Consider the following 27,316-nt stretch of genomic DNA (forward strand, 5'->3'; position numbering starts at 1 on the left):
AGATAATTTACTATCTTAAAATGGTAAATGTTAAAGTTATGACACAGCTAAACTGGATTTTTTTTTTCAATTTTTTCCTTTAGATATTGAAGTGTATTTTGCACATGACAGTATAAAGATAGACTGAATCTATCCCTAAATGTAAACCATGATTCACCTCCAAGGCTCTCATGGTCTTAGTTACTCTAGACTTTCCTTTCCCCTTCTTTCCTCTATTCTGGGACAGCAAAGGGGTTGAAAGTTCAAATGAATCATTGATTTGCCTTTTTGCCTCAGTCTTTCTTTCAGTCTTTCTTTCTTTCAGCACATAGGAGAATACTTTTATTTTTGATGAAATTTGAACATCATGCACATCATGCCTGGAACTGCAGCTATGCACAGAGACTTACAGTGGCATAGTGTTAACAGCAACAACTGTTGGCAGAAACCACACCAATAAGAAGTGCATACAGTTTGCAAATTAGTTACATCATACAGCTCTGATGATGAATTACAAACTTGTCTTGCTAAATCATGCATTTCATGTTTTTCACAGTTTACTATAGAATACCAAGGATCTTAAAGCATTGAGGAAGCGGTAACACTTCCTAAAACTTAACGTTAATGGTAACATATGATAAAACTTAAAGAAATGAGAGATGCTATATCTGTTTCCTTTCTAAATGTTACAGAGAATCAAAATGGAAAATTAAAATGCATACAATGTCAGTAGACATCAAGAATTCCCAATTAATCAAATTATCAAATATATCTTAAGTCTCCTGTATACACAGAAAGTCAGTGAAGATGGGGATTAACGACATCAAGAGCAAATGAAGACATAGGAAAGACAACAAATGAGCTTCATAGAAATGATATCCTGTAAATAGTTTTATGGAATCAGTTGATGTTCAAGATTTAAAAAGGTTGATCCATGTACAAGAAGTACAGCATCAAATTTAGCAGTTTACTGATCTAGATTTTTGGTGCTGGCACTTTGGGACTGGTTAATGGATGTTGTTCCTTGCTTTTCCATATATTCCTGTTTTTACAGGTGAAATAAAATTAAAGAAATGGGACTTTGTTTTCCCTGGAATATAATACAACAATACAACAAAGGAAGATAGTCATGTTCTGTGCCAAAACAGTGCTTTGGGGTCTTACTGACTGTTTTAGAATTGCCGGGCTGCTTTTTTTTTTTTTTTTTTTTTTTTTGTGTGTGTGTAACTTTTACCTTGCTGCTGCCTAATGCCCATTTACCTTCATAAAACATAGGCAGATCTAAAATCTAGATCTCAGTCCTAAACCTTACCACGTGCATCTTCCATATCAGCATCAGCTAAAGGAAATGTAATAGTAAAAAACATCATAATGCATTCAATAAGCATGTGTGTGAAACTGTCAACACTACAATTGTTTTTGCTTTGTGTGTGTGTATCTTATTTTTATTTACTATTTATGCATTTATATGAGAGCTGTGGTCCTGATTCCTTATCCGTTCCTTATTTTTCCAGAACTCCCAGTGATGTGATAAAATAAATTTATGGTAGTTTTCCCCAATCAAAGACATCAAGGCAAGACTGGACCTTATCTGTACATTTAATATATATATTTTTTTCCATTCTAAGGATGCAAAAGCATGAACTATTTCACCAAGATCTGTGACTCCAAAGATGTATTCCCTACTGCATCTCTTTCCCTGCTGTGCTCCTGATAGTACTTATATTCAGCCTTTAGACATAGCTACTTTCACTCAGTATATATGCCAGACGTATGGAGTCAGGAAAAGCTGCAGAACTGTAGTAGGAATGTGTTGACAGGAGATAATGAGACAAGAACTAACTGGAAGATAAATCTCTGACCCCACAGTGTACTCCCACACCATCACTTCTTTCCTCCATTTATACCAGGACTGCTAAACTCCCAGAAATAAAATTATTTTCTTCCATAAAACTATCCGAAAAGTAGCTTGAAAAGAAAATCTCTGGTGATAAAGACTGGTCTTTTATTGAATGGGTTGAGTAAAATGTAATAGACTTGAAAGACTATTTACATAGCTGTGGAGATAAATATGTACTCATAATTCCATGTGTATTTCTCTATCAGCTGTAGTACTTTTTTGGAACTAAACCAATTTATACTTAATTAAGGCCAATGCATCACAAAGTTCATTTGTGCTAACCAGCTTTATGCACTGAGTACCTTATATATTAAGCACAATTTTCCACTTAATATTTTGGGGTTTTAAGTAATTCTTTGACATCATACATTAGCAGAGAAATAGTGTGGAAAGAACACAAAGTTGACTAAACATCTGAAACTTTTTTTTTTTTTTTTAATGACATTATAATTTATAGGCTGAACTGTTGTTCAATTATCCCATGTTTTGAAAGCAGTTTAACACCAAAGATATCAGCGGAACTTCTAAAGAGGCTATACCTAAATCTGTCCTATCATTAAATGATAATATAAGAGAAATCCCACACTTCAGCTTACATCCATAACAGTATATGAAAAAAAGTAATCACTGCCCATAGCTAAATTCTTAGAAGATTCATTGGTTGGTTTGGTTTGGTTTTAGAAAGTAAAAGAACAAGAAGCATCCACAGTTCTGTCCTTCCAGGGGCAGACTTCAGTGTACACAACCTTGCAAATTATTCTTTACTCCTGCTAAACATTGAGCTAAAGCCTTACAATTCTAACAGAAAAATCATGGCACTGTTCCAGATAATTTCAGCTGACAGGGAAGAGAGAGCTCAAATGCTGAAGTGTTTAGGTAGATCAGGACCAGAGAGCTGTTTACTTTGCATGATCAAATTCACACTCAATAGAGAACTACTAAATTAGATTCAGTTCATTATGCTGCTAATGATCTTCTTTGGGAAAAATGTTATAGATTTACCTAATCTGAAGGAGTTGGTAGGTATTTCGCACTTTTTCAATGGAGTCACTATTATTTGTTTCTTATTTTGACTAGGAATGTGTATCCTGTTATGTTTTCTTCAGGTGATTAATTCTTTCTTAAAATAAAATACTGATGTAGTTCAACTCTGAAAATTGTATAAAAGTTTCCTTCACATATATGGGTAGCATATATATTATGGGATGTATATATAAAATAATATTGTGGATACATTTAACAATGAGTTTTAAACACATAGCATTATGCTAGTTATGCAAAATATTTTACTGGGTTTTCACTGGAATTTTATTTTTTGTTTAATACCAGATAGAACCATATCTTCATTTTGCAGAAATTATTCTTGAATCTTCAGTGAAGAATGTAAGGTTCCTTAAGGATGTCTGCTTCCTATGCCATGTTTATTATAGTTAATCATATGCAGACATAAACACACAAGGAAAAGAGATCTCCTTTTGAAATTCAGGAATAGAATGGATATGTAAATAAAGTGTATTTGATTCACATCATTGACCAAAAAATTATTTTGATCCAAACTGAAACAACAGTGAATTGACTCATAAAAAAAGCATACAAAAAGTAACATGAAACTAATCTCAGTGAAATTAAATATTCATTCAACCTTATACAAAATAATTTGTTTCTATTTTGAGCTCTTTTAACAACAGAAAAGGAAGTAAAGGTGTTTAGGAACTATTCATAATACTGTACATATCCATAGCATCTTTTAGCTCATAATTAGTTAAGGCCATTCATCTTCAGTACTGGAGAGCCATATTCATCTCTGCATGTAGGTGGTATCTGCATCTCTCATACAGTTGTATGCTACTTTACTTTGGCTATCCTGGCCTTCTTTGCTGGCATAGTTATGCTGGATTTTTCCCTCTCTTGTCGGAACAGAATGAGAAGGACAAAAGAAGCTGTCCACAGGACAGTACTTAAGTTACTAATGCTAACAGGAAAAAGCTTAGTGATCTCAGCTGTAATGAGAATCTGGAGGAGAAAGATCAAAATTTGGTTCTAATCCTTATCCGCTCCTGAATTTGGGATCAATGATTACTTAGCAAGCAACTCACAGAACTAGTTTTTCTTGTGAGTGATCATTAAAAAATAAAATAAAAAATTTTCAACATACTTTCCTTTTCTTAGAAAACAAGCCACCTTTTGATCAATTTTAGTTTAAAGTATGGATATTTTGATTACCTATGCAAAGTGTTAAGCATCGTTTTCAAAAAAGATTCAAAACCTAGTTCTCTTTTCTCCTTGACGTATAGCTTATTTGGTTATATTCTGCCATGTTCTGTTTGATTCATGTTCTATGAATCTTGAATTCCTTTCTGTAGAAAAATACAACTTCAATAAGAAGGGTGAAAATGTCCTGCAACATCCCATATCCTGGTGATAGAAAAACTTCCTTGAATAAGAAGGTATTTGAGGGTTTAAATCCCTCAAGATGAGATTTGCATTCTGCCCCAATCTTCATGGATTCATTTAGTTGTCTTTAAGTAAAAGATATGAAAAATACATCATTGTAAATACATCTATGCTGTTTTTAACCCAATGAGCACCAAGCATTTGAGGTTTCAGGAGACCTGTAGTCAGAAATGCTAACTGCCAGAATTCACAGAGGTATGATATTAGCATTCAGACACTCTGCTAAGAGATTTTTTTTCAGGAAAAATGTAGGTACCAGATTATTGAAAGGTTAGATAAATCAGAGCATCTTTGGCAGGTGTCCTCCATGAGAATTCATGGCCGAGTGTGTCCTAAAACCCATTCTTAATATTTTATAACAATTTTTGGCTCATTTTCATTCAAGTACCAGTACTGGCTGAAGTTCAGATTGATTCTTTTTTTATTCCCAACTTCCTGACAGCCCTTGAATACAGACTACATTTTATGTAAATGGCTCAGTACCCACTGATCGAATGATCAGCTTTGGCTCAAGCTCTTGCTTTTCTTTATAAACATACTTTCCATACCAGAGAGAAAAAAACAATATAAAATCTGTAAGTGGATATGCAAATAAATGTCAAATGTATTAGAAGAGAATATGTAAGTATTTCAAACCCTTGATTCTCAGTCCACAGAACAAAGAATTCTTCATAGTATTTTCAGTACACATTTTTGTAATTATTACATTTTATAACCTAGGACAATTAGAAAAGTTAGTCTTTTGTCTTCTCTTTGATAGATCAGTCATACACTGTAAGAGTAAGATAATGTTTCCGTTTCGGAGGATGACCCTAAGGTTAATTTTTCACCTTTATTTCATATCTAGCATTTCAACAGTACAAACACATACTTTATTTTCCTAGTTTTATTCTACTTTGAAAACAAAATGTTTTAACCTATTTTGTAAATATTTCTTAAACTGAAAAGAGAAAAGAAACCTTCTTTTAATATTTCTTGCTAGTAGGTTGGAACTCAGTCTATTTTAAAAAAAAAGGGGGGGGGGAGGGAAGAAAAAAAATATATATATATATGTTCAGCTGTGTTTTAGATTTTCATGAAAATGGCCAAATGATTTCTACAGCTTCTCGTCATTGTCTCATTTAGAAGAATTCAGTCTCTGAATGATCTATTTAGCCAGAACTGTTCCTGTTGTTAAATATGATTTGTTTGTTATTCTCCTTTACATAATTATATAGTAAACTAATCAATCAGCATTTACATTTGCCTCTGACAAAGTTAGCTATTAAAAAAATCATATTATAAAAGACAGACAGAAATGAAAAATGTTTGTCATGACTTTGCCATACAATAAAATTAATGTAGCTTTCTTACAGCTTCATATTAGAAAGCTAAAGTTGTTTATCTAAAGCAAACATTATTTCATCACATTCAATATTTTCTTTCCCCTTCAAGATGCTAAGGACACTTCCTGGGGTAAATTATCAACTGTTAGTTTAGGTCTGCCTAGTTGCTGTTGATTATTAAATTGATGTTTGTACTTTTCTAGATGTGCCATCAAATCCTTATGGAGTACGGATTTTAGAGTTGTCACAAACCACTGCCAAAGTTTCATTCAATAAGCCAGATTCACATGGAGGTGTGCCCATTCATCATTACCAAGTGGATGTAAAAGAGGTAGCCTCAGAAACCTGGAAGATAGTTCGCTCCCATGGAGTTCAAAGTAAGTCTACAAAAAAATAAATTGAAGTATTTTAATTGAACGAATATCAAAGAAAAAGAATTCAAGTGTGTGTTAATTGATCCTTTGTTTCTCCATTATTCCATTTCTCCATACATAGTCCAGTGATTGTATCTTCAGTTGATGTTAATAAAATCAGACCTCCTAGCACCAGTCAGAACCTTGCTCTGATCTAATGTCAACAGTTAATTTCTAGTTTTACATAATTTTGATGAACAAATTTATGATTATTTCACATTTTTTCATTTTCATGTCAAGTAGAGACAAAGAATATATTTGAAGCTATAAATTTCAAAGATAGTAGAAGTCACAGAGGAGTTAGTTTGAGAATATGCATTACATACGCAATTAACTTAAAATTTTGAGTAAGCTATTACGTGATATTTTATCCTAGGGATTAACTACTGATTTTTAACAACTTAGCAATTTTTCTACATTTCTACGTCTTTGTTATATCTGTTTCAAAAGCATATCTATAAAGTACTGTTCAACAAGTGATGCATTGTATACATTTGTTGGATATTATATTGTTTTCTATCTATTGTATTGGTGGGGATGTTATAAATGTGTCCAGTTCATTCCCAGGTCTATGCCGTCTTTTCACTTTTCTAAAGGCAGAAAATAGTATAAGCCTCCTAGAATAGACAAGTTATTTGTACATGCCCAAGGAGGGTATTTAGAAAGATTAATATTAACGAAATACTTTTACCGGATGAGTAATCCCCTGCATATTTACCCTCCAGTGTTTTTAACAGGTAGTGCAAGCTAAAGCAGCCCCAACGGTCTTATGATGTATACAGCTAGAGATGAATTGTTTTGCAGCTATCACCACTGTGAGGGGAGAATAAGTGTAGGATATGATCTAAAGTGATGATGATAAAAAATGATAAAAAATGATAAATGATAAAAAACTTCTTTCTCTTTCACATCCCATCATTCACACACAAAAAAATCTCCAATTACAAAAAAAAAAAAAAATATTTCAAAAAAACGTACATATAATTAACAAATATTCAAAGAAACATGACTTTTTATTTTAAAAATGTGTATTGTTTTTCTTAACAATACACAATAAATATTATTATAAAGGTAATAACTAAATCACTAATTTAGCACTAATTTTAGTTCAGTATAATGTGTATTTTTCAGTACTAGAAGACCAAAAGAAGACAATGTGTTTCCCCTAATGGCAGGACATGTATTAATGGATATTGGTGTACCTCTTCCCTTTTAATGTTATGTTTTGGACCACATTTGAGACTTGTTTTCCCTTAGCTGTTTTCTTCAATGAATTGGCAATATATTTCTCTGATAATATATATATATATGTATACTTTATATTTCTCTGAATTTATCTATGAACTACTGTGATAGAAAAGTTACTTCAGAATTTATTTGCGAAGCAGGAGGCATCTTTTGTAAAATTTGTTGATTCTACACTACATAATTTGATAGGGAAATCAAAAGGGATCAAAAAGGCATTTATCAGAAGCTCTTGCAGATATTCCATAATAAGTTAAAATTTTGTTCTATTTGTATCATACTATATGGCCAAAACAGAAAATAAATAGATAGATAGATAGATAGATAGATAGATAGATAGATAGATAAAAGATTAATTGCCAAAGCAAGGACTGAACAGCCCAGAGTAGAAAAGGTCCTCCAAGATGGAGACAGCAAAAAACAGTACTAATGTATTTTTTATGACAATACTGTTAACTGTAACAGGAGTCTTTCTGAAAAAAATCATCCTTTTCCTGTTTCCTGAGAGGGTTTCAGCAGGTCTTCTAAAACATCCACTTAAACCTCTCTTCATTCTTTTTGGGCATATTTACATTTTTATGCTAGGTGACACTGAGAACTCTTCTGAATCCCTATTTTCAGTTCACAAAAGCATTTATAATGAAGCTTTTATTAGAGTGAAGGCTTTTAATTTTTTTCTTTATCCTTCCTTAAGACACTAAAGATACTTGTAAGTCTATTGAATGATAAAAAATGTTACATGCTTTAGAGGCAGTTTCTCATTGTGCTTAAGTAGCTAAGGACCACTTTCCTGCAATACCTCAATACCTGCTTGGCTGAGTGAGGTTTGAGGTTTGAGTTTAGACTACATGTAGTTAGTACTACTCTGTGTTACAATTTGTAGTTCAGTCATCATAATTTCTATACTTGGTCAATATTCTTTAATGGAAACAAAATCACTGTTTTTGTCTGTTCAAATTTTTGAGACAGGTTTATGGTTAAGATTCAGATATAAGCACTTTTACACAGGTATAGTTAACTGCTTGCATAAGTCGAGTAATGATGCATATATAATGTATGACTCATTATTTTTTTCCTAGCAACCTGTGATAAACCATGCTGCAATTTCACAGGATTGCTTTTGCTCAGATTGATTTAACTCAGGAGCAATAAAACAGTACTGCAGCCCTTTCTTGCCACAGTGTAGGTAATGTGTAAATTCCAAGATTGTCTTTAATGGGGAAAGGCAGAAGATCATACATGCTGGAGAAAGTAGTGCCTGAAAGACTGTTAGTCTTCCAATACAGAGACTGTCAAGGCTGAAGTGGGTCTTCTGGTCCCCCTGTGTTGTGACCAGGTGGAATGTTGTAGTTGTCTTCATACAGTCAATAAAGAATAGCTATAAACTGATAAAATGAACAAAAGATATATTTTTAAATGAAACAAACATCATGGCTACAGAAGTTAGTTTATAAATAAAGTGTTAGCAAATGATTGATGTTTCAAAAAGTTTTTGAAAGGAACTGCTACTAACACTAACAAGTAATTAATTTTCTCATAATTATGACCTAATAGCCATGTATAAAGCCTTCTAGAAGTAGGATTATAACTGTTTTTATTTATATGAAAAATCCTAACTGAAGCTGTTAGGCCTTCTTGCAAGTTTAATTAGGAAAATTAAGCAATATGAAATGAATTCTGTACAAATCTGTTCAAATAGCTTGCAATTTGTTTCATCTGAGATGCTTGTTGCCCATTTCTTCAAAGTATCCCTCAGAAGTTGGCTTTTTTCTCAAATTGTACTAGTTTGAAATGTTTTCTGATCAAATTAAGGAGAAAATTCCAGAGTCCTAGAGCTGTATCCAAGAATATCTGCTTCCCTATTCTCTCTCCTTTGTCTTTTATAATGAAGATTTCATTTGAAAAGCTGCACTGATTGCAGCTATTGAAGGAGAGCACAAAAAGTGAAGCAATCATTCTGATACGCAAACTTCAGGCTATTTAGGGATTTAAAAGTCATAATCAACACTAGCATAGTTCGCCAAGAGATCAGCGAGCAAATGGTAGACAGATTTTTCTGTTCTTACTAGATGCTCTGCTGAATATGAAAATTGTCTTGTTACAAGTACGCTTCAGCCCTATAGTCCCAGGGTATGGTCCATGGGGCAGGGCTCTGGAGGCTTCCACGGGTGGCCATGCAAGGTCTGCAGGCGGGCCCTGTCCCACCACCCCACCAGCTGCAGAGCCACCCAGCACCCCATGAGTCAGCCCCAGCACCTGGCACTGGGCACCGGGAGCTCCCTGATACCAGGGCTGGGCCTTGGCTAGGCCAAGCCAGTCTGTGGGTCCATATGTGGGCCTGGATGGTTTGGCCCATGGCTGGGCAGGGCACGGCTGCGGGGGGAGATGGAGCCTGGCCCACCAGTGGCCTGAGCCTGGGAAGGGTGGGGAGGCCCATATGTATATGACTGAGTATATGACTTATGAAAATGTGGTAGGTTTTTTTTTTTGTTGTTGTTTGTTTGTTTGTTGTACATACAGCTCAGGTTTTTGGGTAATGCTAGTGAACTTCAGTTTTTGTCTTCAAGCAAGACTTTTTGATAGTCTTCAGATGAGCAGACATTCTTTCAAAAGACTTCACACTTTCAAAAACTCACACTGTATGATTTTCTATTTCTATTCTTTTTTATGAGATTTCAGAAACACAAATAAGAAATTCTTATGTTAAAATATAACAATTACTTCTTATTGCCATGGAGAGGAAATCTAATATATAGCTTAATTACCATTCTCATGTACTACATCTTACACTGTAGGTTTTATACTATACCCTTCATTGTACTAATGAATGAAATTGGACCCAGTTTCTTATTAAGGACTTTCTGGTAGTGTAACAATGCTTCACCATTAAACTAGGAAGAATGTCAAATGGACATCTGAGAGATAAGAATAAATTAATAATTTTATTAATGGGCCCAATGACTACGTAGAGTATGGCAGCCTAGTTTGTAGATCAAACAAATAAATTGCAAATATTTTGGTAGGGTTAGTCAGCATCCAAAATTGCTTTAATAGTTAAAAATCTTCAAGACATTAGCATTTAGTGCAAGCAGCAAAAGCAGAAGGAAAAAATGCTCATTAGCCTCTTACAGTGGGAACATATATTTTTAGTAAGTATTTGAGACACTCAATTCCTTGGCATTGCTGTCAGGTTTGGCTCTCTATGACGAGAATTTTCATCACATTCAATTCTAAAATGACACTTTCTATTCCTAAGGAGTGTTTCTACATTTCTGGAATATCACGTGTGTACTCCAGAAATTTAGAAGTACATGACGTCTTAGAGATTTTTGTACATTTTAAATAATGTCATAAGTTATAAGGAAAACATTTCTGGGTTGTGAATTCATCTTTACAATCTGGTTCTCCATTTATCTGACCTGCAGGTAAGCACTCTAAGACCAAAAATTGGATGAAAAAAAAAAAAAAAAGCAAACCACCAGAATGTGTTGTAATTTTATACCGAACTTGTACCACAGCAAATGATATGCAATATGGAGAATCTTAAAATTTTACATTGATTATAATACTGTTAAATTGACTTGAATGAGTGGTTTAATTTAAGAAATTGTCTGTAATCAATAGGCAATAATTTATTGCAGTAAAAATAAATTGCATAAACTATAAAAAAGGATCATTCCCTGTATCAGATATGATACTATTGCTGGGATTCATGGGATCTCTTTTTCAAAAGAAGCTATGTTTATCTTGATTCAAGATTAGTTTTCTCAACTTAAAACAGCTCTGAAAATTATCAGAATGTGGGACTGCATATATATATTAACAAGCTAAAATGATATAGTTTGCAAGAATAATAAATTGTGTGAATAAAAAAGCCCTTAATTTTAATAAATCTTAATTCTTGGGATAATATGACAAGATACAATTTGCAATATGTCATAAAATTGAAAAAAAAAAAAAAAGTTTAAGAATGGGTACAACTTATAAGCAATATAGATTACTTCTAAATGGTAAGAAAAAAAAACTTACTCAAATTAGTTTGTGTGTATGCCTGCATGTATGTTAGTTATTCATCCCTCTAATTCTGTCTCTATACTACTTTTGGCCTCCATCCAGCTTAATCTTGGGTTTAAAAGTCTTGTGTGGATGGAAAAGTTGGATTAGAAATAAATATCTCAAAGTAAATTACATTGATGGATTAGAGAGACTGGAATGTGAGAAGTGTAAAGGGAAATCTAGGTTTAAGTATTTCAGGTTTTTATACAGACCTGAATCATCAGGAGAATGAAATGTACTTTTCACATTCAAAGGTGAATAAAATGTCATGAAAAGTAAAGAAAACCTAGAAAATTTACTTCACAACAGCTCATTGTGAAGCATGATTTATGTTGAAGGTTTTAAAAAAGATGCAGATTTGAAAATTTATAGAAATAAATGCAAGATATCTTGATCAGAAGAAGTGTGTATTAAATACGTCTAATAAAAATTTCAGTGGAAAGTCAGTTAATTATTATTAACAGTTAATCAGTTAATTAACACCATTTTTTTTCCTGGTGTTCTTTTATTTCCTTTATTTCATGTTTTTTCCTGCTTTACTGACAACTCTTGGCTAGTCCCTGTTTAGACCTTTCCAAGCTTTGGTACACTCTCAAGTAGATTTGCAGTGAACATGCTGATCCAATATAAAGGTCTTGCTGATCTGGCTCCTAAGTGTAAATCTTGTTAAGAAAAGCGTTGTGCAATGCAATATTAGATGTGAATAGCTGATAAGTGAGATGCATGGTGCAGCTGCAAATTTTGCCTTTCAAATCAGTATTGTATTCATTTGCATCCGTTTTACATTGCCAATCTGCTTACAAAAAGGTAAAGCACATTTATGGAATATTTATGCATATACAAACTTCATCTACATTTTGTAATACAAAATAGCAAAGTCTTCTTAGAGGACAGAATATTCTGTAAGTATTGTCAAGGTCATTGAATGATGGAGTAACTATGAATGGAGTTTTCCTTCCGTCACACAAAATGGTTAGCAACAAAGAGATAGCACAGCCCTCTCTCTGTTACGTTTCATAATATCATTAAATAAAACTGCTTTTTGTCACTTCTCTCTCTACTCTTCATTATCCTTTGGTGAAATGAAGTGTAGCATGTAGGAAGAGGGTAGGGAAGAAAAGTTATGAATGAAAATAATCTTTGCATATAAGAAGAAAAAAAAAAGTTGAAGTCATATTTATGTCAGTCTTGAGGTCTTTGTTTTCTTGCAGTGGTGAATGTCATTATAAAACATCTATCTGAGATCACATTTTAGCCCTTTTGCTTGTCACCCTAATTCAGTGTTGATGCCAGACCTTGATATAAAGCAGGGAATATATACACCATCTTTTAAAAGTTTAGGTAAAATCCAACAAAAAGCTACTACTTAGTCTCATAATGATTGGGATCCCTGGGATGCCCTTTTCTCCCTAAAAGAACCTCTTATTTTCTTGGTCATCTTCCAGTAAATAGTGCTTTTAGCTGTGATGGGTGTTCAAAAAGAGAAAAAAATGGGATGAATGAAACGATGTAAATGATCTTAATAAGAGCCTTAATTGCCCTTCTGCAATGAGATTAACAGTCATTCCTCTACTGCATAATGCAGTATAGTATATTCACTCAATAAAGTACTACTTACTTTAGAGAACTTAATTCTGTTGTCTATGTGTTCATATCACTAATAATGTATCAGTGACCTAGAAATTTTTGTTATATGAGAATTTTAAAATTAATGTCTACAGAAAATAAATTTCATTTATGGAAAGGTTCAACTTCATCAGATTTTATATTTAGCAGTAAGTCTGTGAATTTTGTGTAATTTCTCCTATTAAAATTGCAGCAATTACAGTCATAAATATTGAAATGATAATGAACCTTCTTGCTGGTATACTGAGAACATCAGTCATATGCTAGAAAGCATTTTGAACAATACCTTCTTTTTGCAGGATTTTGGGAATATCTGGTAGTGGTCCAAATCCCCATTGATTTTACTCTATGTTTTATTGTCTCATAAAAAGTACTAATTGTAGGCCTTTGCAAGTGGCTGTCTGTTTCTTATATCAGTGGACTTGAAAATTAAGAGGTGTAGGATAGTTTTATAGCAGAGAAGAAAACTGGATTTCAAGAACCAAGGTATCATTCTTCTTAATTGTATAGAATCTGGTTTGGACTCCTGCCTGAAGCAAGACTGGTGCCAGTCCTGAATCAGGTCAGGCATGGCTTTGTCTGAGTCAGTCCAATCTCCATCCTTGGAGATTCAGACAAAGATTCAAGGATGGAGATTCCTCACCCTCTTGTTTTGGTGTAACCTCCTCAATGCTTAATTACTGTCCCATTGATAAAGTTTTTTCTGATGTATGGCATGGACATGCGAAAACTACAACTTATAGTTGTTGCCCTTACTATTCTCTTCGCCACTGTTGAGAAGTCTTACACGGCTGTTTGTATTCCGCTGTGAAGGGACTGTAGGTGACTGTTCAATCCCCCCTTGACATTCTTATCACCGGACTAAATAAGCCTCAGCATCTACTTCTTCTAGAAATTTTCAGAATAATTATGTAAAGAATGTTTGCTTTTGCAAAAATTGCACTAAAAACATCAGCATTAAAACTAATACAAATTTTAATAATATTGTTTCCTGACCTACCCTATCTTGCACACATATCAGAATAAGGGCGTGGAAATATCTTCAAATGTTTTTCAAGAAAAGAAAGTCCAAAGAACAGGAAGAACTGAGATTGATTATAGCTGCCAGATTTAACTAAATAACTAGATAACTAAATCCTAAACCCTCATCTTCCATATCCTGCTTGAGTGATCTAACCAAAGGCATTGGATCTGTGTTTGGGCAACTTTCTACGTTATGTTTTCTTTAAAAGCCAAAGTCATTGAAGTGTCAAACATGTTTTCAGTGGGATAACAAAAACGTTTTGTGTTAAATTTTAAATGAAAGGACTGTGTTTTTTTCTTTGTAGCAGGAGATTTAACCAAACATAATTTGAAGATTTCAGTGTAGGTAACATGCCCAATTCTTGGAGATGAAGAAAGGACAAATGAAAGTGTACAGCTATAGAAAGCTATAGGATAAACTTAAAATTAGCATGATTTTGTTTCTTCTTAAGCTAAAACTTGTGTTTAACATCTAAATTCTATGTTACTGGAGTTAAGAACCAAAATCTACCAAAAGTAAATCTTAGTTGCACAGACTTGTTGATAGGACAAGAGGCTGCCAAGTACAAGTGGCAGAATTTGTTCTAGAACATTCTATATTCAAATAGATCCAACACAATAATTTAAAAGAAGATATCCTGATAATATGGGGTCTGGTACTAGTGGTAGTAATATATTTTGTAAGCCTGTGGCCTAAAAATTTTACATGCCTACTTGCCTTTTTTTTTTTTTTTTTTTTTTCTTAAAGCATTTGAGAAAATGCATCAGTTGATAAACAGTTCGTGCAAGTATGTTTCTATTTTGAATCAGGTTATGTGAACAATTTACTGGTATAATGATCCATCTCAGTAGGTTTTGTTCCAGAAGTGTTTCTCTGAGGATTTTTTTTTTCTGAACTCTGTGCTATACTGTGATTTCGATTAAATACAAAATGAAATTTGCTTTTTAAAAATAGCAACTAGAAAATTAACTTGGAGTTAGAAAGTCTTCTAAAGAATACCTATTCATTGCTACATCATAAGTGATGTAAAATGATAAAATCCTTCTTCTGAATTCCTGTTTGTTCAATATATTATAAACTCTGTTGTCAGTCTACTAATGTGCTTTTTTCTGAGGAGTTTGTAGTGCTTGTTTTGTTTTCATTAATGTATAGCACCATACATTTTATAACTATAATTCTCCCACACGATTATTTCATTTTATTAGTTTTATTTCAATAAAAATAGGTATCAAAGGTAATCTTCTGGATGGCTATAGGTCTATGATCTTCCTGGTTTAATTTGTAAACCCAGCATCTCAGAATCCTAGACAATACAATACAATATTTGGAGGAGTTTAACAGGGTAATTGTGTTTTGAGGGCTGTTCACAAAATATTTTTACCAAGTGCACTTTTAATATCAACCTCTGAGAAGTATTTTATAATGAAATAATTAATTCAGTAACATGAATAATATCTGACCTACAATATTATATATCTTTATTCACAGGTAATTAACTTATATTCACAATTAATTAAGCCACTACAACCTTTATTGCAAAGGAATGAAATAATTATATGTTATAGTGCAAAGACAGATAATGATGACAGAGTCATTCTCTCCGATTTTTAAAATGGTTGTGTACTTTTCTGAGTATACATATCAGGGTGTGACTTAAGCCTTGATCCTGTCTCCATAGATATTGATGGAATTTTTGCCAATAATTTTGGTATCAGTGGGAATGGCTACAAATATATATGTATTTTTCCCATATAATGTACCACTTGAAATGTTTTCATTATTATAGTTCTTTTTTTGTATGTGTGTTAGTTGAATTCTGACATTTATAGCCAGATGTTGAATCAGTGTTTATGAAATTAATTGTTACTTAGGCAAGGCAGACAGATGGAACTGAGGCAGCATGACTATTTCTGCATATGAATAAAAATGTTGCTTATTGTGTTGCAAAAACTGTTTTTATGTTGTTTTTCCTGTATTTCTCTGCCTGTGGCAAGTTCTAACTTCATTTTGCCAACAAGTCTGTGATCTAACTCTGTAAGCCTCAGGTAGAAAAATATCTTTTATGCCCTTCCTTCTATTGTGAAAACATGTAAATTAAACAAAAATATGTCGCTTATGCCAAGGAGACAGGTTCAGAGAGAAACTCCTCACAATGTGTGACATCTGCAGATATAGGATGGATTTGTACAGAACCTTAATACCATGCTACCATAGGTTACTCACTGCTCTCCTCCCATGTCCTTTTTCTTCTTTTCTTAAAAGAAACTGAGTTATCTCCACAAAGAGAAAACTGTTTAAGGTCCATGAAAAATGCTATTCATTTTTTCCTCTGAAAGAGATTCAGGTATTTCCAGGGGACTCAGGTTTTCCTTGAGATAGTCAAAAATGACTATCAAAAATAAGTAAAATATGCAACAAAATTTAGCTGAATCGAAACACTGCACTTATTAACCTGCACTGAATTCAGTTTGCATAAGTAATGGAGATTCAGACTAGAGGGAAAGAAATAAGAAAAATCCTTCAAAGAATCTGTAATGCTTCTTTGACAGAAATTTTGCACTGCTGCCATTATCTGAAATATTTATTACTGAAGATGATATTTCAGCATGATGTGTCTCAGCTACTGTGTTTCAAAATAAATTTATGTCCTACTTTACTTAGAGCTGTCATCCTCAAAGGATTGAAATCAAAACTAGGAGAAGAGCATTTTTCTATGCAACAGGTAGCTCTCCAATGAGTATTGATGTAATATTTCTGTTAATTAACCTCATGTAAGATCTACTTTGGGATTAATGTAGTGTAACTACATTATTAGTTCCTCAACCTTCCTTACTTTGGTGGTGACTTATGTAATATATTGCAGTCCTTAAAGATTTCTGAGCCAGATTTCCTTTGGTGAAAACACGATTTAATATACCAGGCATTTCCCATCTAATTGTTCTGTAATAAGGTAATGTAAACAACCTACCACTGGACTAGAAAATAAGCTGTTGATTTTTGTTTTGTTTTTACTGAGTCGGATTTATGGTACAATTTATTTCACAGCAAATCATCAGATACCATTTTCGTATGTTTCATCTTGGTAGCAATTAATATTCTGCAGTAAAACTTTCCTATCTGAAAAGCTTATACTCAGTATTTGAAATAGTTAGACTATTAAGTATGGAGTTCTGAATTTTGGTCTATTCATTCTATCTAATATCTAATATTCCATTTTTTGTGGCTTTTTCTTTCTTTTTTTTTCTGTAGTGCATTCATCCTTTAATGGTTTAGATCTGCTTACAAGTTAGAAAACTCTATATAGTAAAAAGCAAGGGCTTTATTTTTAATACTATGTAATCTTTAGTTTTCTTGTCACAGACCAAGTCAGAATTAATTTTTCTGTTTGGTGAGTTTTAATTCTCTGTGGTTGTTCTGGCTTTTTAAAAATAATTTGCTACAGAATTGAAACACTATTTCTTGCATAACTTCTCCAAATATATATATATATATATATATATATGTGTGTGTGTGTGTGTGTGTGTGTGTGTTTTTGTTTTTGTTTTTTTTTTTTTCTGTTTTAAACTCTCTATACAGTATAAGAAAATAAAACCATAATACTGGTAACTTGCTGTGTCATGATCTCCTGCAAGAGTAACAAGTGATTTTCAGCCTCCCTGTCTATCTTCTTAAAAATTGAAAGTACAAATGCTGTTGAGCAGCATGGTACTTGAGCTCTGCAATGCCTACAGAGTTCACAAGAAAATCTTCTGTTTTTCCTTCTAATAGGAGTAGTTCTTCCAAGTCTACTCTTCAATGTAACTGTGTGAATAATCCCAGAAAAATTAAAATGGAATGCTTCAGAGAAAGCATGAAGATGCTGTGATTAGGAAGACAATATAAAAACAGAATCAGATAGATAGAGGAAGTACAAAAAGACTCAATGTGATTAAAGAACGTCAGTTCTTTGGGATGTGATATATGCCAGTGAACGTGCCAATGGCATAATTCACACATATGGTATGCAGTGGACTATTTTTTTCACATTCATATACTGAAAATGAAATTCACATATTTATTTCAGAATATGATTTGAAATTTTACTGGCAATTACTTCAATGATCATTGAAAACTGAAACATCCATTGTGGCCAGGACTATGGGCTCCTCTAAGAGTTTAATTTGTTTAACATGCTTATAACTTTTCTCCTGTTTATAAAATATGTCCACATCATGTCATCGCTGATACCAAGTGGTTCTAGTTTTTGAGGGCATATTATGCCATCAGATTTAGTTGGGTTAATTTCATAAATGTATTTGTAAGAATCATTGTATCCAGACACATAGTGCTGTTCAGGGGATTATAAAGTAGACACTAATTCTTTAAATACTGCATATATAAGTAATTTTATTCATTTAGATAGGCCCCAGGAGTCACTCAAGTGTTTATAGAATTGGATCCTTAGGTTTTATGTAGTTAACACGTTCGTGTTTTATTAAGCGTAGACTCATATCCATACTTTGATGTTGTTTAAATTTTAAAAGCATTTACAGTAACACTAATTTTTAGTATGCCCTAAGGTTTATTTTCAACGAAATTATCCAGCCTTGGAAAATAATCATGGCTGAAAAGCAAGCCAAACACAACTACTGCTTGGTTGAGGTTTTAAATTCCATCTTACCATAGCTGAAAGTTATATGTCATAATCCTTCTCTTCTCCAAATTTGATTCTTATTCTCATGGTGGTATTTTGTTTTTTTTTCACAAAATGGTTATACTTTATGGTTTGATATTTTTAAATCTCTTTAAAATGATTACGTTTTTTTTGTTTTTGTTGCTGGAAAGCAAACAATTCTACTGTTTTGTTTACAATAAAATGGTTATTATTTTTTCAGTGGCAACTTCATGCAAAGTGCTCATAATAAACTGTGAAATGTGGAAGTTACTGTTTTTCCAAATTTCATTAAATCCCTTTAGCTGCACATGTAATGAGACCTGTGTCTGCTGCAGAAACAAAATAAATAGAAATTCTAGTAAATCTGGAGTCAAAAGAATGTAAGAGTGCTGACAAATAATTCTCCTTTCATCAAATATAGAAAAGTAAACGTAAAGCAACTGTTGAAATACTAATTTATATTGAAAAAAAGTAAGTAATTTCCTTAAAAAACTGAGAAAGAGACTACTGGCTGAAGTTCTGTTTCCTCTTGTAAGATAACACAGCATCCGCTTTTCTGGGTAATACGAATATTGTTGTGCTGCGACTAATGTCCATCCAGTTTATGTCCATTCCCTGATATGAATCTGACATCTGGGGAGCTGAGAGCTGGCAAACAGCAAGCGGTCAATTTCTGTGGAGACAGCAAAAGGAACCTTTTTTGCAAAAACGGGGTAATGGTCCAAGACCTCTTTATGGATCTAAGTTTCCATGTGCATATTCAGTGTTGGTATTAGTAATTTACATTACTATGGTAATGTGCAGTACTGCATTCCCGTAGAGGATCTTGGAATTCAATATCCTTTTTCTGCATTTTGTTTCTGGATTTGTTGCTATGCGTTGTCAGCAACACTTTTCTTAGAGCTGTACAATATTATTTTGGGCAACATTCTCTGCCTCTTTTTCTGCTTCTGATGGCATTTACCGGCAGTGTTCTAGTGACATGTTCAGGTTCTGTGAAATATTGCTGCCAAGGCTTGAGTCTTGATTTTTGAAAGCACGGTACTTACTGAAGAACATGTTAGGAAACTTGGATGGTTGGACTTGACAATCTTAAAGGTCTTTTCCTACCTAAATGGTTCTGTGATTCTGCGAAACCACTTGAGGAGTAGAGGAAGGGATTGTATTGTCTCTCAAGTTACAGGAAAACTGTAAGACCAAAATTTGAACACATTTGCTTCCCCAAACACTCTTTTGTTATAATGTAACATGCATTTCCATACACCTCTTCCTGAGTATCTACAAACATACTTAATTCACTTTCAGATCCTTAGTAGGTAACTTGGAACTTTTCCTTGATCATCATAAGCACCTGTCATTTTAGGTTGAACTGTCTGAACATAGCACCAGTAATTCACTATAGCTGCATCCAGGAGTATAGACAAAGGATGGTTAGTACTGCTCTCCAGTAAGGGAGAACTGGCAAGTCATGAACTGTTTGCATATGGCTTAAACATGCAGCAGATGCCCATTGCCATGTCGGAGCCAGGTTTGTGTCTCCTGTGCTCACAGTCTGAACACAAAATAGCAATCCCTCATCAAGCTCCTTAATTATTGCCTATGACTTCTATAACACTGACATCAAATTCCTCCAGAAGCCTGAATTTCTCATTCCCAACAATGTTTGCATACAGATGAGAAAAAAAAAAAAAAAAAAAAAAAAAAAAGGTACTATTAGCACTCAGAAAAACAGCTAAGTTTGAAACCACTGGAATTGAAACTAAACTATTTGAAAATTGGACTCCGAGTAAAGCAGGTAAAGCAAAAAAAATAAAAATAAAAATGTATGGCTTTTTAAAAATGCATTGCTTCATCAAATTTTGTTTCTGTATTTTTTTCCCTTTCCTTTAGCAATGGTTGTTCTCAGCAATTTGGAACCAAATACGACATATGAAATCAAGGTAGCTGCTGTAAATGGAAAAGGGCAAGGAGAATATAGCAAAATTGAGATATTTCAGACCTTACCTGTCCGTGAGTAATACTTGTGCTATTAAATAAAAATGTAAATTCTTACTTGAGTATGTTGCTAATAATTTCAAGTATGATTCACTGTGGATAATATGGTTTACATTTATACACTGTGAAGCAGCATATAACATCAGTCTTCTCTATGTTGTTTCTCTGAAATTTTGTTTCTCTTATCCTCTCCAACAAATAATATGAATTAAGCTTAAATTGGATGGACTTAAATTATTTGTATTTTTGAGACATAGACAAATCTTCATGTTATATTCAAGAGCACAGAACATGAAATATACTAGATGAAGGACTTTTTCTCATTTATACACAGAGTATTACACACATCTGGGAGAAATTAATTAGCCCTTTCTGGAGACATTCTCCCAGCAGATCATGCTACTACAAGTTTTGCAACTATCAAGTCTAAAACAAAAACCTTAAGCTATAGAAAAATAAGAATGCATTGTTTTAACTATGATATGAAAGTGGCAAATGATGCAAAGCCAATTCAATATTTATAACCTTTAGAGACAAGAAATTCAGATTTAACGATTAAAGATTTTAATGAAAATTATTTCCCCAAATTATTTTTAAACAGAAAATAATAATTAATAAATGAAACACAGATGAAGAATTAAAAATAAAGGACCTACAGATAGCACTGCTCAGGTAGATACACGAAAATACATCAGCAACAGATCAGTAGATCTGTCTATCATAAAATGTTGTAATTGAACTGGTTTCAGAGTAAGATGTTACTGAGTATAACTAAGAATACTGCCCCTAATGGAATGAACAATAATAGTCATGCAACTAGAAATAACACAAAATATTTCTATGTTGTTCTATGTCAATATTCATATTGGCAAGTTTCTTCTGTCCAAAACCTGTAACTTGTCAGCTTTCAAATTTATTTTTGTTTAAAGAATATGTATATTCTAAATATACTATATGACAGAATAATTTGCTATTATTCATATAGCATATTTGCTATTATTCATATACTTGGTAGAAAAGCAATAGAAATTGATAGAACTGATACATATATTACCTGACAGAAAGCTAGAAAAATCTGTGATGATATTTAAATATATTTTTTTCCCCTTTACAAGAGATAAACACAAATATAACAAATATTATAAATATTTCTAAGGTAACAAGATATCTCTGGGTGAATGGAAACCTACAAATATTTTGATTAGAATGCAACTACGAGGTGTTAATTTAGGACCTGATTTGAAATTTTACAATAGGCATCATATATAGAAATTATAATTGGTCTGTGAAATGTCATTAGCAAAGTGATTAAAGCTGGCAATTAACCCATCAATTGTATGTTTAAAATTATTTTTCTCCTTCCATTACAGAGAAATTTTTTCTTTTTTTCAAAATATTATTCTTTACAATCATTCTTTATATAGACTACTTTAAAAACATCTAATTTTGTCTTGACACAGTTACTGGAAAGTCAACTTATCTAATACTTATTACAGTTCAGATCTGGAATATAGGACTAAAGCTCATGCTTAATGCTAAGAATGCTTTTCTGTGTTACTCATAAATTTCAGTGTGAGTAGCAGCTTACCAGCCTTGCTGAATTGATGGCTAAATCATTTCTGAAGTAAATTACATTTGAAAGTGTAAAAAGTCAGAAAGTCTCAAAGAATCTGATCCCTTTTTCATACTTGATATCATTTTGTTTCCTTGTGTGAGATTATTAACCTAGTTTAGAACACACTTTAAGCAAAACATTTAACACACATTCAAGATACTCTACAGAGCATGGAAGAGTCATGCTGATTATAAAGATTTTGATTATAGACAAGCTCCCACTGGTAATTTGAGGTTGTCACTGCTAAATTATTTTTATCCACCTTTTTTTTTTCTTCATTATTTAGGGGAGCCAAGCCCCCCATCAATTCACGGACAACCAGGAAGTGGCAAGAGTTTTAAACTTAGCATAACTAAACAAGATGATGGAGGCGCCCCCATTTTGGAATATATTGTGAAATACAGAAGTGTAAGTATTTCAATGAATCAAACTAGGCAAGTTTTGCTTAGTAATACCTGCTTTTAATGTAGAGATGGTTGCTGATACTATTTGAAACGTAACAAAACAGTTTGCATACTACAAAAAGAAAAGGAAAAAAATAATCTCAGGTATAGTGTAGTGTGTTTTCTTTTCAGACTAGGTTATATTATAGAGACTAGTTTATATTATATAGACATATTATAAAAAAGAAAGAAAAAAAAAAAGGATAAAAGAATGAAAGAATGAATGAAAAACACCCTGCTCCTCCTAAAGGTGTAACTGAAGGTTCATTCTAATAAGAAAACTTCCGTGTTTTCTGTTTTGTTACATGGTAAATGAGGAACTTCCATGTTCAGCTCTCAAAAATGATGTCAATTAGCAGACATTAAAGTTACATAATTAAAGGCTGTTTGAAAAGCAAGTTAATCATCTGTAATAACTATGCATTTACAGATAGCATCCTAGAGGTAGGATGCTGTTTTCAGTGTTCCATATTCATTTTAACTTTAAATTAATCTTAAAGGAGATTAATTAATCTTTCTAGATTCCAAAGTTCATTTTAAAATATCAAAAGCCCAGTAATTTATTAATTGCTAGGACATTCAAAAGTTTCAGTTTATATACCAGTTCTTTAACACTCCCCTTGCATAGTTTATTAGTCTCTCAGCTGGTGTCTGATTTGTCATTCTCTTGTCAAATCTGGCAAGTTTAGAATACAGTATTTCTTGCAAGGTCTGTTTTATTTTTCAGTGAATGATGTCTTCTTTGTATTTTTCTATTTAAAAGTGTTATATTTTAATTAAAATTATATTTTAATAAAAGCACCTGAAATATCTTTCCGGATATACTATATTTATAAATATTTGCACTGCAGAAGTAAGTCTACAACTGGCAAAATCAATGAAATGAATTCAAAAGTATGCATTTTCTAATAGCTTCCTTGCATTTTTTTAGAAAGATTACACCTCTTTTATCTGACCAGACCCAGGAAGAAAGTATTTTACCAGAGTATAAAGTAGGAGATTTATACGCCCACTTCAAGAGTCTGAAAGAGATTGGATATATAACACCAAATATTTAAACAAATTAAACAGAAGGTAGCAAAGACTATACTTTGTAGAAATTAGCACATAAACTATATGCAGAATTTTAGTATTAAAAAAAAAAAAAAAGCTCCTTATTTTGTAATAATTTTTGTCACATTTCCTTATGTTTCCTAAAATGCCACATTTTGATGTTAGCTCTGGGATTATCCAAGTGCTTAGCCTGGCATGTAAAATGGTTTTCCTAAATTATTTGCTAAATAAATTTAGCATCAAAGTATGGATATCATGTATATATGCAAGGTGAGGAATTTAATCTGTTTCTATCATTTAAGTAAGTTAAATGATTTTGGATCTATCCTGAATAACTTTGGAAACATGACTTTGATCAAGTGTTTTGACTAAGGAACAATATTACAGAATAGAATGTCATTTTTCTTGTTTATTGTTGAAAGATAAATGTACAATTTAAGCAGTAACTGGAAACATAATAGGTTACAGGAGATAGCTTTTACTTGGAGCTGAAATCCATATCTCCCTAAGCTTCCAATTGAAAAAGCAATTTGACTAAATTAAAGGTCTTCTTACAACAAAAAAGCACAGTAATTTTTTGGTGTTTTAATCAGAATGAATGGATGCTATTTAAAGTTCTTAATTATCTGTTGACTGCTTCCTTTCTATCTTCCTCATTGGTCGTATTTAATTGACTTTTCTGTAGCTCTTGCCAGCCTCATTACTAGCACCTGGACCAGTGTATTTGCTTCCATGTTTTAACAGCATATTAGATAACAAGCTACATATCAATGGCTTTTCTTCTTTGTGTTTCATAACAGCTCGTGTCTTACTGAGTTGGTTCTTTCATGCTTAAGTTTTATAAAGATCTTTTAAAATTAGGAGTAGGATAGCATTTAAGATATTTTACAAAATATTATAGTCTAGTCTAGGAATACTGGTAAGTTTTCTTTTTTCTTTTTTTGCTAACTTTTGCTTTCCTAACATGTTTCCTGCTTCGTGTTATGGGCAGGGCTTACTTTCTGTAATCAAATACCAAGAAGTCTCCCTTTTTGTGTTGTATTTCAGGTAAGTAAGTATCATGCAGTTTTCATGAATAGCAGTCTCAATTTGATTCGTGGTGCTGTACAAAGTTGAGTTTTACAAAGCTTTACTAATGGAGCCCAAAGCTGATGTCGTACCTTGTCTTCAAAGTTATCTTAGGAGTGAATAGGAAGAGAGGGAGAAAGAAGCTGGCTGGGAAGAGGAGTGTCCCCAGCCACACACCCTGTCCAGTGCAGAAGCAGGTGCTCCCCCAGCCACAGTTCTCATAGTAACTGTGTAGTTCTAATAGGGACCCACTTGGGCTCTCCTTTGGTCATTCTTTGTTTTGGCACTGATAATGTTGGTTGGGGCACACATGATCAGGTGCTGGTGTCGCACAATGGAAATTGAGCTTTATACATGTAAATTGCTAGGGAACTGTGTACTGGATTTGTAAACAGCTATTATCTGCTGTGTGATCTTCCAAGTATGAGGGAAGTAAACTAAAAGCTAGTGGGAATGGCTGAAGAGATTATAGCATGGAGTTACATAAGGCAAAGAGTGAGGAATTGAAGAACAGAACATCTGGGATACAGGGAAGAAACTGCCACAGCAGCTCAGGAGAAGTGTGTAACAGGCACAGACCTGATTGGGAAAGGGAGGCTACAAAGCAACAAATGGAAGGTGTCACACAGCTTAAGGCACTAGAAACAGCATGCAAACAGTGCGTGATCATCATATGGGAATAATCACTTATATGACTCACACGTCGCAAGCAAAAGTACCTGATTATTGCTCAAATGTCTTTTGACAGTGGATATTCTGTAGCTGCACATGTTGCATTTCTGAATTTGTGCTTGGTGTTTTATGTTGTCTGCATATGGTATTATGTTGCAAAGATTGGTTCCAAGACTTCAATTATGAATTTGGTACCATATCCTGAATTGAATTTCGTAATGCTTAAAAGGCGAGTTTTGAAATAGGCTTCTTAGTGATTGTAAAAGGGAATTCTTTTCTATATGTTTGGGTCACAGAAAGCCAAAAGTAAGATGGGGAAAAGAGGACGTTGCGGTTACTTATAATGCCAAATTTTGGTAAAAAGTTAGAATTAGAATGAAATAACAACAACAAAAAAATCCATCTTTTATGGTTATATACTTTTAAGTAGAGGCAAGAAAATTACATAAAATCTTATTTTGAAAAACAGTAACAGCATAAAATTTCTTTTAATCTCATTTTGCATCTATAATGAAATCTGGAGGAAATAAAACCAGTGAGATTAGCTTTTGCAGGCCTAGAAGCTGCTACCCATGTTGACCTGTGAGAGTGTTACTGTTAATGCTCTGAATTTTGGTACTGACAGTTGTTAGATTTCCGATCATGTGCTTCAGTTGTATTTGTTTATGTTGATGGATGACTGTGTTCATTTTGTTGCCTGATAATAAGTTCTAGAAAAAGACTTGTAGAATATGAATAATTTAAATGGAGAGAATATCTCAGTCACTCCCACTCTGAGATACCTGCCATAAACCATTTTTTTTAAATCTCAGAGTTCCACTTTACATGCCAGACCCTTGGACTTTCTGTGCGTTTTAACACTAGATACATTAGCAGCCATTTTGTGTTTTCTTTGGCATTCATCTTGTATTGCCTCTTCTAAAACACCACCCAGACCTATAAAATACCATTCTAATGTGATGAATTCTTGTGAAGTCACAGCTTTAAACAGTCAAACAGTCAGATTGTTTTCCCTGAGTATTTCTTTTTTTCTTTTTTTTTTTTTTTTCCTCTATTGGCTTTAGAGATAGTGTGGCACCTCCTGCTTTGCTTGTTTGAGCTGAATTTTCAGTGTGACAGTTCAGGGAAGTTGGAGAGGAAAGGTTGGAAGGAGTTAATTGCTTTTTACAAGTTCCCAGAGAATGTAATCTTAGGCATAATATAAAATGGCCATTAAATATAGAGATGTTATTTTCTAGACTAGTAAATAGTTATGTGGCCAAACAGCGGATTGGCTTTACTTTCACTGTTATTAGATGTGACCTTGATTTTGAGAAGCAGTCAAGTAGACTGGAATGTTACGATGTTTGTTTACTCCTTTTTTGTCAAGGTATTTAGGTGTGTAGGTTACTCATAGTTTTCTTACAAATCTAGCTCCTAAGTACTTCTGAGAAAAACTTCATCGATGCTTATATTTAAAGACAGTATTTAAGATATTGTAGATATTTAAGAAATAATCATAATTTTAGTTTATCCACTTTAGTCTGTGGCATTGTGGCAGGTTTGCTTCAACTGAGGAGTGATCCTGGGAAAAGTGCAGTGTGAATTTAAGGCTGTGATGTAAATTTAAGGCTTAAGAGTAGTGGAAGTGGTCAGTGAGAATCCCCCAAATGAATTGACACTCATTTGTCAGTGTCACAGCATCAATGACCTTCTGTAAAAGAGTATTTGAGCTTTATAGAAAACAAACCAAAATGCAAATGAAGGAACAGTTGAATCTCTGAGGTTGCAGATCTGATTGAAGTTTCTGAAAAT

The 27,316-nt window shown here is 33.2% G+C and overlaps 1 protein-coding gene across 4 annotated transcripts in view; it reads left to right on the top strand.

Annotated features, from left to right (window-relative positions):
* The window catches only part of NCAM2 (neural cell adhesion molecule 2), a 291,019-nt gene that overhangs the window by 214,920 nt on the left and 48,783 nt on the right, over nucleotides 1–27,316 (top strand). For all 4 annotated transcript variants that reach the window (XM_027449269.3, XM_027449268.2, XM_027449270.3 and 1 more), the window contains exons 12-14: nucleotides 5,862–6,035; nucleotides 20,567–20,686; nucleotides 22,573–22,694. In XM_027449269.3, the coding sequence (XP_027305070.1) occupies nucleotides 5,862–6,035; nucleotides 20,567–20,686; nucleotides 22,573–22,694 (416 nt within the window). The remainder of the gene's footprint in view (nucleotides 1–5,861; nucleotides 6,036–20,566; nucleotides 20,687–22,572; nucleotides 22,695–27,316) is intronic.

This window comes from Anas platyrhynchos, chromosome 1 (genome assembly GCF_047663525.1).
Source record: "Anas platyrhynchos isolate ZD024472 breed Pekin duck chromosome 1, IASCAAS_PekinDuck_T2T, whole genome shotgun sequence".
NCBI classification, from domain to species: Eukaryota; Metazoa; Chordata; class Aves; order Anseriformes; family Anatidae; genus Anas; species Anas platyrhynchos.